Raw genomic sequence first — 13,396 nt, 5'->3', positions numbered from 1 at the left:
TTTATGATTAAATTAAATTCATATAAAAGCTAATGACCTGCCAGTGCAAGCCTTGAGTAACTTTATAATGTAATTAAAAGCCCAATGGGGAAGAGAACTGTGGTTATGCCACGTGCTGAGGAGCTGCTAGGACGAGGGATGCCGTGGGTGGTGCTGATGCAGAGAACCCCTGTGGGTGGTGCTGATGCAGAGAACCCGGGGTCACTGCCTTGTGTCCCCTGCTGCCCCGGGGCCGAGCTGGGCAGGGAGCATGGCACGAGGAGTGGGCTGCCGCCATGGATGGGTGGGATGCAGTAGAGGTGGGATGCAATGGCTCAGCTCCCAGGGGTACACGGGTTGTCCTGGGTAAGGCGGTTCTGCTGATCTGACCATGCCAACAGCCCAGTAAGCCACCTTTTTCTGCTCGATTAATTTCCTGGATCCTTGAGGGATGTGGTTGTTCGTGGCCAAGTCAGCGCCGCCTTGGGGTCCAATGTTATGGGACATGAGCAGGGCGAGGAATCAGAACGTGGTGATGGAGCCCGCGCACGGGCCCACCTTGCCGGGCAAGATGGGCAAACCCGCTCCCCTGCAGCCCCCTCCCAGCAAAGGGCCAACAGCCGGCTGCACCCTCCGAAGCCCCCTGCCCTCAGACACAGCCGAGCCGCCTTCCCCCCTCCCCCTCGGGCCGGGGGGGGTCCCGCACGGCGCTGCGCGCCGGCGGACACGGGCACGCGTGGGGCGGGCGGCGCCGGCCGCCCCTTTAAGCAGGCGGCAGTGGGGCCGCCCCGCCGGCCGGGATAGGCCGGGGCGGGCCGGGGCCGCCTCCCGCCCCCGGCAGCGGGCGGCTGGGCTCGGCTTGGCGCGGCGCTGCAGGCTCCGTCCCGGCTGCGTGCGCCAGTGCCTCCCCCAGCGCCGCCGCCGCTCCCCGCTTCGCCGCTGGCGCCGGGCTGCGAGGGGCAGAGGCAGAGGCATGCCCAGGCGGAGCATCGCGGAGGTGAAGGTGCTGGACGTGCAGAAGCGGCGCATTCCCAACAAGCACTATGTGAGTGGCGCGGCTCGGCTCGGGGCGCCCCGCTCCGCCGCGCCCGGCCCTGGGCAAACAAAGGGCCGGCGCTGGGCGGCCCCATGGCCGTCCCGGCGGCGGGCAGCGGAGCCCTGGCCGCGGGGCGGCAGGGAGGAGGAGGAGGAGGAGGAAGAAGGCAGCGCTGCCGGCTGTGCCGCTCCCACCCCCGTTGGGGTCACCCGGTGCCCCCCCCCGCCAGCGAGGGGACGCGCTGCCTCTTCCTCCCGGCCCCCGCCACCCGGGGGGGCGGGCGGGACGTGGCCGCGCTGGGGGGCAGCGCCGGTGGGGACCCTGTGCGGGACCTGCCGGGGAAGCGCCGGGAGGTGCCCGGGAATAGGCGGGCGGGACCTTGCCGGGGGGCTCCGAGCGCAGCCCGCACCCCGGGGGAGGCGGCGGCGGCTCCGGGGCACCCCGGGAGGTGCCCCTGCGGTGGCGAGGGAGCAGCGGCTGGCAGAGGGGCTCTGAGACCTGTTGGCTGCAGATTCCCGGGGCAAGGGACCCCCAGCACCTTCCTTCTGCCCCCGGGACTGCCGCTGGCCCCGCGAGGTGTGCCCCCCCCCCCCCCCCCCCCGTGTCCCCGCGCCCCTTCGGCGTGGCTGCCCAGGGAGCACTTTCCTGCCTGCTCCAGGACATCATCCAAAATGTTGTGGGTTTGTCTTATTTTTTTTTAAAAGGGTTGAGTTTTTTCTTTTTTTTTTATTTTATTTTTTTAAATTTTATTTTATTATTTAAACTTTGGTGTGCTTCCAGGCATCCGTGGAGACCTTGTGGGTGAATCCTGGCAACAACTGTAAAACAAAGACCAAAATGTTCTCCCTGCCCCGTTCACTTTGGATGGGGTGACCCAGTGACACACTGTTCAAGGCGCAGATGCGTTATGAGGATGTGGTGTTCGCTCTGGCTGGAGCGTGTCGTGTTGGCAAAGCCAGGTTCCCTGAGCTCTTGAGGGGATCAGGGGCTTCTCCAGGTTACCCCGGCTGGTTTGTGGCAGCGAGCAACAGTTGGAGGAAAGCAGAGGGCAGACCAGCCCTAGGCAGGCTGTAGGAGAGGGTAAAGGGGGCTGTTGCTCTCTGCTTTCATCCAGGGATGTGGTGTGGCTGCTGCCGCCCCACCCCTTATCACCCCTTCTTCCTCTCCTGCCTTGCCTGCGGCTTTATCAGCCCTGGCTGAGCCTGGCCCCAGCTCCAGATGTGCCCCCCTTCCTGCCGTGTCCATCCCAGGCTTACTCATTGTAGCTGGGTTATGCATCTGATCTGGAGGAGCATGTACGTGAGGAGGTTTGCTGAGCTGTGTACGCTGCTGTTTGTCTTGGCGGATCTGTTGCACCACCGTCAGGTCCTGTAACGGGGCTTGGACCGGCTTGTCTGCAGCTGCTCCTCCGCTCTTCTTTCAGGCCTTCTCGCTCCCTTACTGGGGGCTCTGCACACCCCTTGGGACCTCTGTCCCCACGGCTGGGATGCACCCCATGGTGGACACTTTGTTTTGGGCACTGGCCCTGTTCACCCTCTACCCGCAGGAGTGAGGCGGGTGAAGTTGAGCATGGCATAGATAGTCCCTGTGAGGCTGGAAGACTGCGACGGAGGTTCCTCTACGTATGGGGGGGCAGCAGGGGTGGGGGGCCTGCAGCAGAAGCTCCTGGGGCAGTGGGAGAAGGTGGCTGCAGGCAGCTCCTGATGGCCAGCTGTGCAGCTCGGCCACCCGCTCCCTCCTCAGCCAGCTGCTCTCGAGTCCTTAACCTTCCCCTGTACTGGTCTTGGACCGAACCCCAGCAGTGTGAGCCAGCGTGGCCGCAGCGGGGCTGAGCCCAGGGAGGGGCAGGCAGCAGCCTCCCCGGGCAGCGCTGGAGTGAACGGGAGTGCTCGCCTTGTTCAAGGGAATCGATAGGAACTAGGCAGATTCACAAAACCAGTTAATTATATAGAATGAAAACCTTGTCTTTTTTTTTTCTCCACACACCCCCCCCCCCCCCCCCCCCCCCCCCCCCTTTGCTCCTCTTGCAAAGACGGGGAGAGGAGGGGCAGCAAATCATGGCTGAGTCACCTTACTTTAGATGGTATCTGCTGGCATGCTGCAGATCGGATCAACCACAAAGTGTCTGTGTTAAACCTTTGCTCTCTGTTTTCTTGTTACTGAGCGTAAATGTGCTCTCCTCCATCCCCTGAGGCAGGCGTTTGCTGTCCCTGGGGAGGCTGGAGGAGCATGCCGGCTTTTCCTGCCATTGCCTCTGCACTGGCCTGACTGGAGAATGACCTGTGCTGCTTGGGCTCGGCCGCCTCTCTGCATCGTGGAGCTTTTCTCTGCCGGACAAAGGTGCAGTTGTGTTGGCTGTAGTGAGGCCACAGCAGAAAGTTGTGCATTCCAGTTTCCCAGAAAAGTGAGATTAAAACACTGGTTTGAAGTCCTTGTTGTTGCCAGTGGTGGAGAGCGGCCGTGGGAAAGGCCAGCTCTATTGAGGCTGGTGTGGTTTGCCCATCACCTTGGTAATTGATGCAAAAAGAGTTGTGTGCCTGCACAAAAATGTGTGATTTTTTGCAGCTCTGATTTGAAGCAGGAGGCACAGTAATCCCCCAAACTGTGGGGCTTGTGCTGGACAAGGTGCCAGGTAGGGTTTGGGTAGCCACAGGCCAGCTCAAACATTTGTGGAGCTGAGTGTCGGGGTTTAGCTGGGGACCCCAACACAGCCCCATGCCCTCGAATGCGTGTGTGCCCATGAATGGCACTGGGTCAAATCCCGGTATCCCAGTGCGAGAGTGTCAGTGCACTGCGCCGCTTCTCACAGCGTGTCTGGTGGCCATGCTCCCCTGGAAGGGTGTTCTGGGACAACATTGCACTTGACCTATCCATCTCCCGTGCATCCTCCTTACGCTGGTGACAGAGCAGTACCTGGCCAGAGGGCGGGAGGAGCTGGACGGGTTGTTCAAAGGGAGCCCAGGCATGTTTAAACCCATTTGGGGGACAGGGAAAATGGGAATGGCCTCTTGACTGTGTTTCTCCTCCTTGAGGTGTTAGAGCCTTGGGTAGGTACTGCGGTGAGCTCTGCTGGCAGGGGCCAGGCTGGATTGCTATTAGCAGGCTGTGCTCTCCCCTTGCATGCCTTTCTCCCTGCAGTCAGCCGTGTGCTCCTAGACGGCTCTTCTTGCTGCCACGGCGTTGGCAGGGTGTGAGGCTGACAAGTCTGCTCCTGTTCTTGTCAAACCAACTCCATTCACACATATGGAAGGGCCAAGGGGGGAAGGATAGCTGAGCTTGTGCCTCTGAGTGATGGGAGCCTTGAATTAGCTCTGCCGGCTGTGAAACGGATTGCTGTACTGCATGGCACCTCTCCTGGGCTGCTCACCCCAGATGCTTCAGCTGCACTTGAGCACCTTGTGACTTTAAGCTTTTTTGATGGGGCAGTACCTGGAAGGGGCTGTGAGAAATTATCATTTTGCAGGTGTTTGTTGCAGGACAGACTGCTCTGATCCTGTCAAGAGAGAACAACCAAGCTCGGGATCTCAGCAGCCCATCGTCCAAGTGAAGAAGGGGACTCCCAACTCCGGTCCTTCAGGCAGTGGCTGGGGGGTCACCCTGTAGTGACATTTCCCATATGATCCTGTGTTAAGTGGTTACAGCTCATGCCCCTCAGGGGCGCTGCCAGCGAGGGCTCTGGGGCCATACTACAAATCTGAAAAGGCAAAGTCCAAAAGCAAAGTTTAAAAATAATCATTCTGGGCGACGGAGTGGCAGACTGTCATTTCTACGGTCTGGCCAAGTCTCATATTCTGATAAATGAATGTTATTCAGAAAAGATCCAAACAAAGCCATAGTTGAAACAGACTACGTTGTCCTTTAAAGGATTTCACGCGGGGTCTTTTTATAGTTCTGTGTTTGTTATTCTCTAGTAGAAGCTCTAAAATAAATCTTTTCCCTGCTAAATCCAGATTTTGGTTGTTTTTTTGCCCTTAGGCAAGCTTCAGGACCTTTTGTTTTAATACAGCTGCAATTTGTGTCTGTTGTTCTATATGTTAATAACAATGTAATTGAATCATGTCTTCATTTCTACACCCTGTCCACCAAGAGCATTTCCATAGTTCATATAGTTTTAAAATGGTTGCAGTAGAGCACAAACCCCAATCACAGATATATAGGTCTGACAGGAAAGAGGGAGCAGCATGCTGTTTGGTTGTGTTAGTTTATAGGGAAACCTGGACTGTGCTCCCGCGGGACTTCCTTTCCCAGCCTCCACGTATCGCTTTGAAAAAGGGAAAATTAAACAAAGTGTGCAGCATACATTTATTTTGCAAGCTCAGTTAAGAGGATTGCAGACTTTAAACAGGATGGATACCCATGCATATTGAACCACCTCATTTGTTGCAGCTGCCTTGCGAAAGTAATTAACGCTGTGTGTTGGAATCTGATGCCTAGTTGATAGCATCTGTAGGTATTTTAAAACAACTTTGATGAAAACCATATTCAAAAAATTAATGTGTTCTATTTTTGATGTGGAATTGGTGATGTGATGGTAGGTGTCTCCTCTGCTCCCGTTCTTTGTAGTGGTGAGGCTGTTCATGGTTTCATTTGTTGTCCAGCCCAACCCAGTTGCTTATCTGGAATTGATTATGGAGCATTCAGGGAAGAGTGCTTGACTGGCGAGAGGATGAGAGATGTTAATCTACAGATTCAGTGGTTCCTCAGTGCCTTATACATGCAGATCGGAAGATGTCTTCTGAAGAACATGTGTCCCATGGACCTGTGTGTCATGGTCCCCTGGTCCTGACTTGCCCAGCTGGAGCAGAGCTCCGTGGGGACCTGGCACAGTATCACCTTGTACAGCTGTGTTATTTCTGCCATGGTGAATCATACCGATTGCTTGGCTTAAAAAGGGCATTAGGGGATGAGTCCCCCTGTGCCAGGCTCTCTGGGGAGGGTGACTGTGCTCTTGGTATGGTGGGAATGTCCTGTGGGGAACCGAAGGAGCTGAGTGCATTTAGGCTGAGGAAGCAGGAGGTTAAAATGAATACTGTGAAATCTATGCAGTGGCCGTTTAAACTAGGAATGAAAGAAGAAGCAAAACCAGGATGTATGAAGCAAAGCTGAACCCAGGAAGCTGGAGTCTGCTGCGGCAAGGAGTTTCTGAGTGTCAGTGGCCTTGGGAGATCTGAGGGCTCTCTCGGCATCCTTAGTGGTGTTCTGCTGCTGTATCCTGTGGTTCTGCTGTATCTCATCCCGTTTCCTGTCAGCTGGCTGATGCTCTCCTGCTCGAGGCAGGCCACAGGCAGGGCATTTGGAGACTGTAGCCAATACAAATTTGGACCCGTTGTGCGCCTGTCCCTGCTCTGCTGCACAGCGTTACAGAGCCAGCCAGCCCTTCCTTCCCCCTCACCTCTCGAGAGAGCTAGGGCTTAAGGGCGCACTGTTAGCTTTGTGGGTGAAAACCAACACTCAGATGCAAACTCTCTTTTGTTTTTCTTCCCTAGTCATGTTACTTAAACCTGTTGAAAACTCTGAATGTCGCAGTTCAGTGGAAGGGCTAAATCCTGCCTAGCACGTGGCCACGGAGGTGGACGCAGCTCTGTGTGGAAAGCTGGCGCTCATACTCAATTCAGCGGTGAACTTCAGCACTGGGGCCACCCATCGCCTCTGCCTGCTTGGAGATCTGGTGACCTTGATCCCGCGCAGCTTTGCTTTGGAGGGTATCTCTATCTTCCGGCTGTTTCACATAGCAGTGGGAAATAGGAAACAAGTGAATCCATATGTTTGACCTTCATTGTGACAGAGTGAACAAGAGGGTGTGTCTGTTGTGTGGCTGAGCGGGGCTTGGTGGGTTGTCCTTGGGGTCCCCATGCTTGGCCCAGCCCCGTGTGTGCGCACTTTTCATCCCAGCAGCTTTGGCTGCCTGCTCAGGCGGTGCTGTGCCCTGCCGAGCTGTACAACAGGAGAGCGGGAAGAGCTGTCACTCGCTGGGGTTTTAGGAGGGTACAGTCAAAGGGATGAATCAGAGTGAGGGGAGGTGGCTGCTTCATAGTCCCGGGTGTGTGGGCAGCTTGGGTTATTTGCCGTGGTGATGAGGATATGCCTTTCCTTGTGCTGCCTGCATCCCCATTACCCAGCTCCTCCCTGCAGCTCTGACTTGTTGCTTCTGCCCTGTTCCTTTGCTAGACCAGAGGGACCACAGCAGTGTCCCTTATGTGCTGCAGTTACTGCTGGGATCGCTTCTCCATGCCTTTCCCAGTGCCATCTGAACCAGCATGACTCTTCTCCCAGCTTTCCCTATCCACAGAGCAGGAGCAAGGGAGTGACAAGGTGTCTGGTGATGGAGCTGGGGGCCGGCTGTCCCTCTCCCCCTCCAAGCTTTGTTGTCCCGTGGCACAAGAGCCCCTGCACTCCCCTCCCCAGCCCCGCACGCCTGCGGTGGCGAAGGCTGATGGAGAGGGGCCAAGCACAGCAGCTTGCCGCCAAGAACTTTCTTTGTTTCCAGCCACCTCCCTCCTTTTTTTTTTTTTTTCTTTTTTTTTTTTTTTTCTTTTCCTCTTACAATTTCCCACTCCCTTTTCTATATTAAACCCGCTCTGGTTTGGCTCGATCTGTCAGCTGCTTCAAGTCCTTTGCCCCTTTGAATTTTCTTGGTGTTCCTTTCTCGTGGCAGTGGCGGAGGCCAGGGTGCGAGGTGGTCGTGTTGCTTCCCTGTGTTTTGGGGTGTGTGTGGGAGTGCGGGTGGAATAGAGAGACTGATGCTTTCCCCCTTTGCTGATGAAAGATGCTTTAAATATGCGGAGTTTTCCACAGAGAGGTTTATTGTACATGGTCTCCCTGGACCCAAGACCACACAGGCTCAAACCCATTGGAAACAGCTCTGCAGACAGCCCTGCCGCTGCTGGAGGCTGTTATGTCTGGCTTTGCTGTAGGAGCTCTGCTGAGTGGCAGGGGACTTACACTGATGCTCGGCGGCGGCGGGTGGGCAGGGATGCGTGTCCCTGCAGCCCCGTGGAGGTGTCTTTCCAAGTGACGGTGGCATTGCTTTCTGCTCTGTTCATGTGTGGCCGGTGTGGGAACGGGAGGCTGTCGGCGTGCGGGAGCTCTGGGCGTGGGGATGCTTCAGGGCTGGGGAAGCTCAGGGACTGCTGCAGAGCCACCCAGGGAGGGCTGTGCCGTGCCAGGGAGGGCTGCTGCTGGGTTGTTGGCTCGCAGGGCTGTGTCTGTGTGGGTCTGCTGCTCCTGGGCTCGAGCTGCCACAGCTGGATGGTGCTGAGCTCAGGGTGGACTTGCTGCCTCATTCAGCCTCCTGCTGGGTGCCAGGCAGAGAGCTTGCAGACCAGCCAGCAGCTCCCCTCTCCCCAAAGCCTTACTTGTGGGTTTTATGTGTGCCCACCCACCAGCCAGGATGCCTTGAAACTCTTGGAAAACTTGGAAAAACTCCTGTGGGAGAAGAGGGGCCGAAACTAATGCTAGGTTTTCCTGCAACTTCAGTCTGCCTTTTTCCTACTCAAATTGGAGCACCAGGCTGCTTCCCAGGTTGTGTTTTGTGCCTGTCCATACTGTGTTTATGCAAGGAGTCCAACAGTGCTTCTTCTAGGAGGTCACAGCCTCGTGTTTCAAGAACGGAAAACTGTTTCTGTGTTTTGCTTTGGTTTGTTTTTTTGGTTGGTTTTTTTTTTTTTCTTTTTTTTTTTTTTTTCATGTATCTGTTCTTAATTCCATTGCCTCAAGTCAGCTGCTTGAATCATGTCCTCTCTCTGGCCACGTTGTTGTATGGGACAATGTGCTTTTGGGGAAGGTGCAAGACTGGGGGCTTGTGAAGGACTCCAGAGCCCTTGGTCCCTTTGAGCATTGCAAGTTGCTGGGAGCCATTGCTGTCTGCAGCACTGAGGCTCTTTATCAGTCCCTGGAAAAACACTTCTGGGGTCTGACAGCTCCCAGGGCTTATGCTTGTTACTTCATTTCTTCAAGAGGAAGAAAAAAAAAAAAGAAATTAAATCTCTGGCTGCCCTTTCAGATAGAGATAATTTGCACTGGCTTCTCATTCCCTCTGTTCTTTCAGTCTAGTCCCTGTGACTCTAACTGCTCTGGATGTGTGTCTGAGCTGGCTCCTTCAGCCTTCCTGCTCCTCTGGTGATGCCTGATGCTGGAGCCTGCTTCCTGCCTGGGGTGCCATCCTGCCCAGGAGGGATGTCCTGGATCTCCCTCCTGCATTTGCCGGCTGTGGGTTGCCAGCCTGTTTCCCCTGGGGCTGCAGAGCCCTTACTGCCATGTGAGCTGACTGGCAGCTCTCACTGACAGCTCTGTTACGGTTGGCCATGTGCCATTTGCATTTCTTTTAGCAACCTGTCAGTTTTTGATGGTTCCCTTACTGAGGTTTTCAGTCCTGCTTCCCACTGGCCCGTTCTCCCTCTGAGCTGCCTCTCCAGAGATGCTGGGGAGAGGAGAGCTGTGGCAGGCACGGGGTCATGCCGGAGGGATGCCATGGGCACTGAGCTTGTGATGCCCGGCTGGGTGGGCTGCAAGATCGCCCGGGGCCTGTTTTCCGTCTTTATATTTCCATTTAGAGTGCTTGGCTTCTAATGTGACCAAGGAGAAACTTGGGCAGTGGTGGTCCTGATGGTAAATTTCTCAACTGGTAATTTTTTAAGTAGTTGGTATGTGACTGATGACTTGTAACGTAGGGAGTTTGGGGAGCCCAGTCCCGGCGGTGCCTGTCAGAGTTCAGGCTTTTGCATCTGCCGGCTTCCATTTTCCGTGAGGGATCTGCCCGCTCCTGCCCTGCAGGGGACAGGAGCACAGAGGGTGTTTGGCATTGGTGTGAAGTGCTCCTCCTCCAGCGTTGGATTAGATCCACCTGCACCTCCAAAACTGTCCCTGTGGCCTCTGTGTCCCCCCGGGGGTAGAGGACAGGTCTTGTTTCTTTGCTTTGGTCTTTGCTGAGGCTCTGACAAGGTTGTCCTGCCGGGAACTTCTCCTGCTCCATAACATGGGCTTGCCACAGCATGGGACTGTGGTTTCGCGGCGTGAGGGCAGGGGAGATGGTGGTGGGGAGAGGGGTGATGGGGAGCTGAGGGTGTGTGTGTGGGCCTGTCAATCCTGAAAGCAGGATTTTGGGTGTATTTGAGTGACCCTGAAAGCTCAGTACCTCTCCTCTTGCCTTGATCTAGTAGGACCAATGCCGTGAGCTGCATCTCAGGGATCTCAGAAGCGTGGGCTTGAATTTCAGCTTTGCTCCCCTGGCCTGAAGCTGAGGAGGGTTCAGCCCCAGTGATTTCTGCTTCTTCCACAGCTCACCTTGGCCTGTTGCCTTCAGGCATCATACCTAGCTGTGGGGTTGGACGTGGTGCCTGTGCGGCAGCGTCGGCTGGAGCAGGGTGAGAGATGAAGGCTCTTGGGGCTGGCACTGGGGCAGGGAAGGCGTCCTCCCGCGAGGGAGGGAGGGATGGATGGGAGCCACTGGTTCCCGGGTTTCACCGAGTCAGCTGGTTCCTCCCCGTGGTGCAGACCCTGCCACTGGCCCGAGGAGGACTGTAGATATTTAGATAGCTCTGCCTGTTGGTTTTGGCCAGGGGCCCAGCACACGTGATGGGGTTGTAGAGCCCCCCTTCTGCATCTGGGGCCGCCTGCCATTCCCTGTGGTCTGCTGGGCTCTCCCCACCCCTCGAGCAAGCAGCGGGGTGGGATCCAAGCGCAGCGGTGGCAGACCCCCTGTGCCCAGCGGTGCTGCCCATGGGTGCACGTCCCCGGGGCAGCACCAGCTGTGGCCCCGGGATGCCGCCTCACTCTTTCCATGGAAAAGGCCTGCTGGTGGTTTCTGTGTTACTTGTTTGAAGGACTGTAGAAATTGGAGCTGGAGAAGACCCATGAAGTAACTGTTTCCACATGTCGTCACCCACACAGCCGGGCTGGGAAGAAGCCTGTCCTCAGAGCAGCCTCTGCAGGACCAAGGGATGTGGGACCAGCTGATGACGTGGCTCCTTACTGGGGCAAAACTGGGTTTGTTTGGGCTGCTGCTCCGTGGTGTCTGCTCCTGGCAGGACATGGTGCGGTGCCAGACTGGAAGGGGAAACTTCAGATCAAGTGCAGTGTTTTCAAAACTGTCTTGGTCATTGAAAGTGTCTTCCAAAAGCACCTGAGAAAGGAGTGGGTGGGTGCCTGTGGCAGCTTGGTGGCGCATCGTCTCCAGTCCCTGTGACACCACCACTGGGTGGCTGACTGCACTGTTTGTACCTTTCAAAATCCACACTTTTGTTGTTAGTTGAGGAGAGCACCTGAGTTGTGTTTTCTGATGTCTTTTTTGATCCCCAGGATGGCGGGGGCTGGATTAGGTATTGGCAGAGATCAAGATCAGTGATGGTTTTGGCCAAGAGAATACTGTGGTGGGATGGGGCCATCGGAGCGAAGGACAAGGGATGTTCACAAGGAGAGAGGAAGCCAGCTTTGCTGAGACAGTGTTTTTATAGGTACTGAGGAGCTTCCGTTCCTATGGGCTTCCCCATCTTTTCTGCTTTCCACAAGTAGGTGAGGAGACACCCCCAGAGACTTTTCTGCTGTCCAAACAGGATGAGCAAGAAACTGTTACCCAGACTCCTGGGAGATCCACATTTCAGCAAAATTAGGAGTGAGCTCATTGATTGGGGGAAATGCTCCTTCCCCCAGTTGCAAAGGGTATAATAACGCATGTTGTGCCCTCAAACCCCATGGCTTTATTGCCCTTAAGAGCTTTGAATTCATTTTGGCTTGAACAAATCCACATCCTGATTAAAATCCCAGTTTAATAAGCTGTTGACTCCAAATAAAGGCAGGATAGGAATGAACAATGTAGAAAAGTTGGCTCTTCCTCCTGCCCCAGTGGAAGGCTTTCTCCAGGCAGGCAGCCAGCAGTGATATAACCCTGTAAAGTGCTATAGACTGGTAAGAAAGCTGGGATATCGGCTGAGCTTCCATCCAGAATGAGCTCATGCTGGCCTGCCGGCAAGTCCTGGGGTGAGGGTAAAGGCAGCTTGGATGCTTACTTAGTGTCAAGTTAACGCTTAGTTTGCTGATGACGTGATGACGACCGCACGGATGCTGTCAGACCCTTCAGAGGCCGCGTCATGCAACTTTAACAATTTTCCTTGCAAACTGTGGTCAGCCAAGTTGTCCCTGACCTGTTGAGCTCTAGAAGCATGTTCTGGAATGGGAATGGCACCTGACCCAATGCAGAGTACTTGACAAGCCACGTTTGGTGCTAAGCAAGCGCCGTGTTGGGGTCTCCCTTGCAGAAAATCATGGTCCATCCAGGTCTGCCCAGCTGCTACAGATGCTCCTGCGGGAGCCCTCCTTCTTTCTGGTGCTAATATGCAGAAAGCATATTAGCTTTCCGTTCAAAAAAAAAAAAAAAAAAAAAAGAGTTTGTGAATGGAGAGGATTGTGGTTAGGTGAATAAAGGCCTGTGAGGTGATGCTGAGCAATTTGGATTTTGTCTGGAGATGGTAGTGGTGCCTGTGACACCCAGCTGGCTCACCGCGAGTCAGCAAAGCAGTCGCAGCTGTGTTTGGGCTGATCATCTGGTTGAAGAAACGTGGTCATTTCATTGCTGGGTTGAAAGTACTGAAGTGCTTTATTTTAGCAATAAAAGAACTTGTTGCCTCTTTTTCCGTCTTATTTTGGAAGTGATTCCACTGGGAAGAGTTTGTTGTTCCTCAGGAGTCTCCTCACTTTGGCTGGTCATGCTGCATCAGCCCTCTGGGCAGCAGAGTGAGTTTTTGATTAGATTTTTTAGTACAGCTTTTGAGTAGGTTTGATGAGCTCAGATGATTTAGTGCTGTGCTATCTATTTGAATCTCCTGGTGTTTGAGTTTTGGTATTGGGCTGGGATGTTGGTCACATTCCAGCATCGGGAAAAATGTGCATCTCTGTGGGAAACCTTGTGAAACTCTTAAGGGATTCTGTTCTAAATACCAAAACATCAGCACCCTGAGAGCCTTCACGCTTCATGATGTTAGCTGAAGTTCTAGCACGTCCATTTGCTTGAGCTTCTGAATGTTTTGTTCCTGCTTCAGTGAATAGATACTTGAATTTCTGGTGGAAATAAGCAGGACCTGAGAGTTAGAATAAAAAATGAGCCTGCCCTCATTCTGCTTAGTCAATCTGTTATCAATTAGTGAAGGCTGAGATTTGCATCACTTGAGTGTTGGGCTGGCATCTTGTCAAGGGTGATCTTTGGTTTCTGTGAAAAAGGAGTGAGGACATTAGATAAGTAATTGCCCAATTCTGTTATTTGCTTGTTGCCTTTCATGGAAGAATAAAAAAAACTGGGCTGGTTTGTTGTTTGTTTTTGTTTTTTTCTTTTCTTTTTGCATTAATCACCAGTAAAAGCCTGGTCCTATGGTTTGTGAATAACCTGCAATT

General features: G+C 54.4%; 1 protein-coding gene across 2 annotated transcripts in view; it reads left to right on the top strand.

The window, feature by feature from the left end:
• The first annotated feature begins 836 nt into the window (after nt 1-836).
• Nucleotides 837-13,396, top strand: part of SH3PXD2B (SH3 and PX domains 2B) — a 78,009-nt gene continuing 65,449 nt past the window's right edge. Inside the window, exon 1 of one of the 2 annotated variants that reach the window (XM_037397543.1) lies at nt 837-1,024. In XM_037397543.1, coding sequence (XP_037253440.1) covers nt 953-1,024 — 72 coding nt within the window. In that variant the 5' untranslated portion in view covers nt 837-952. The remainder of the gene's footprint in view (nt 1,025-13,396) is intronic. The other variant, XM_037397544.1, reaches the window with a different exon arrangement.

This window comes from Falco rusticolus, chromosome 8, assembly GCF_015220075.1.
Source record: "Falco rusticolus isolate bFalRus1 chromosome 8, bFalRus1.pri, whole genome shotgun sequence".
Lineage (NCBI taxonomy): Eukaryota > Metazoa > Chordata > Aves > Falconiformes > Falconidae > Falco > Falco rusticolus.
This window is presented reverse-complemented; position numbering and strand designations above follow the sequence as displayed.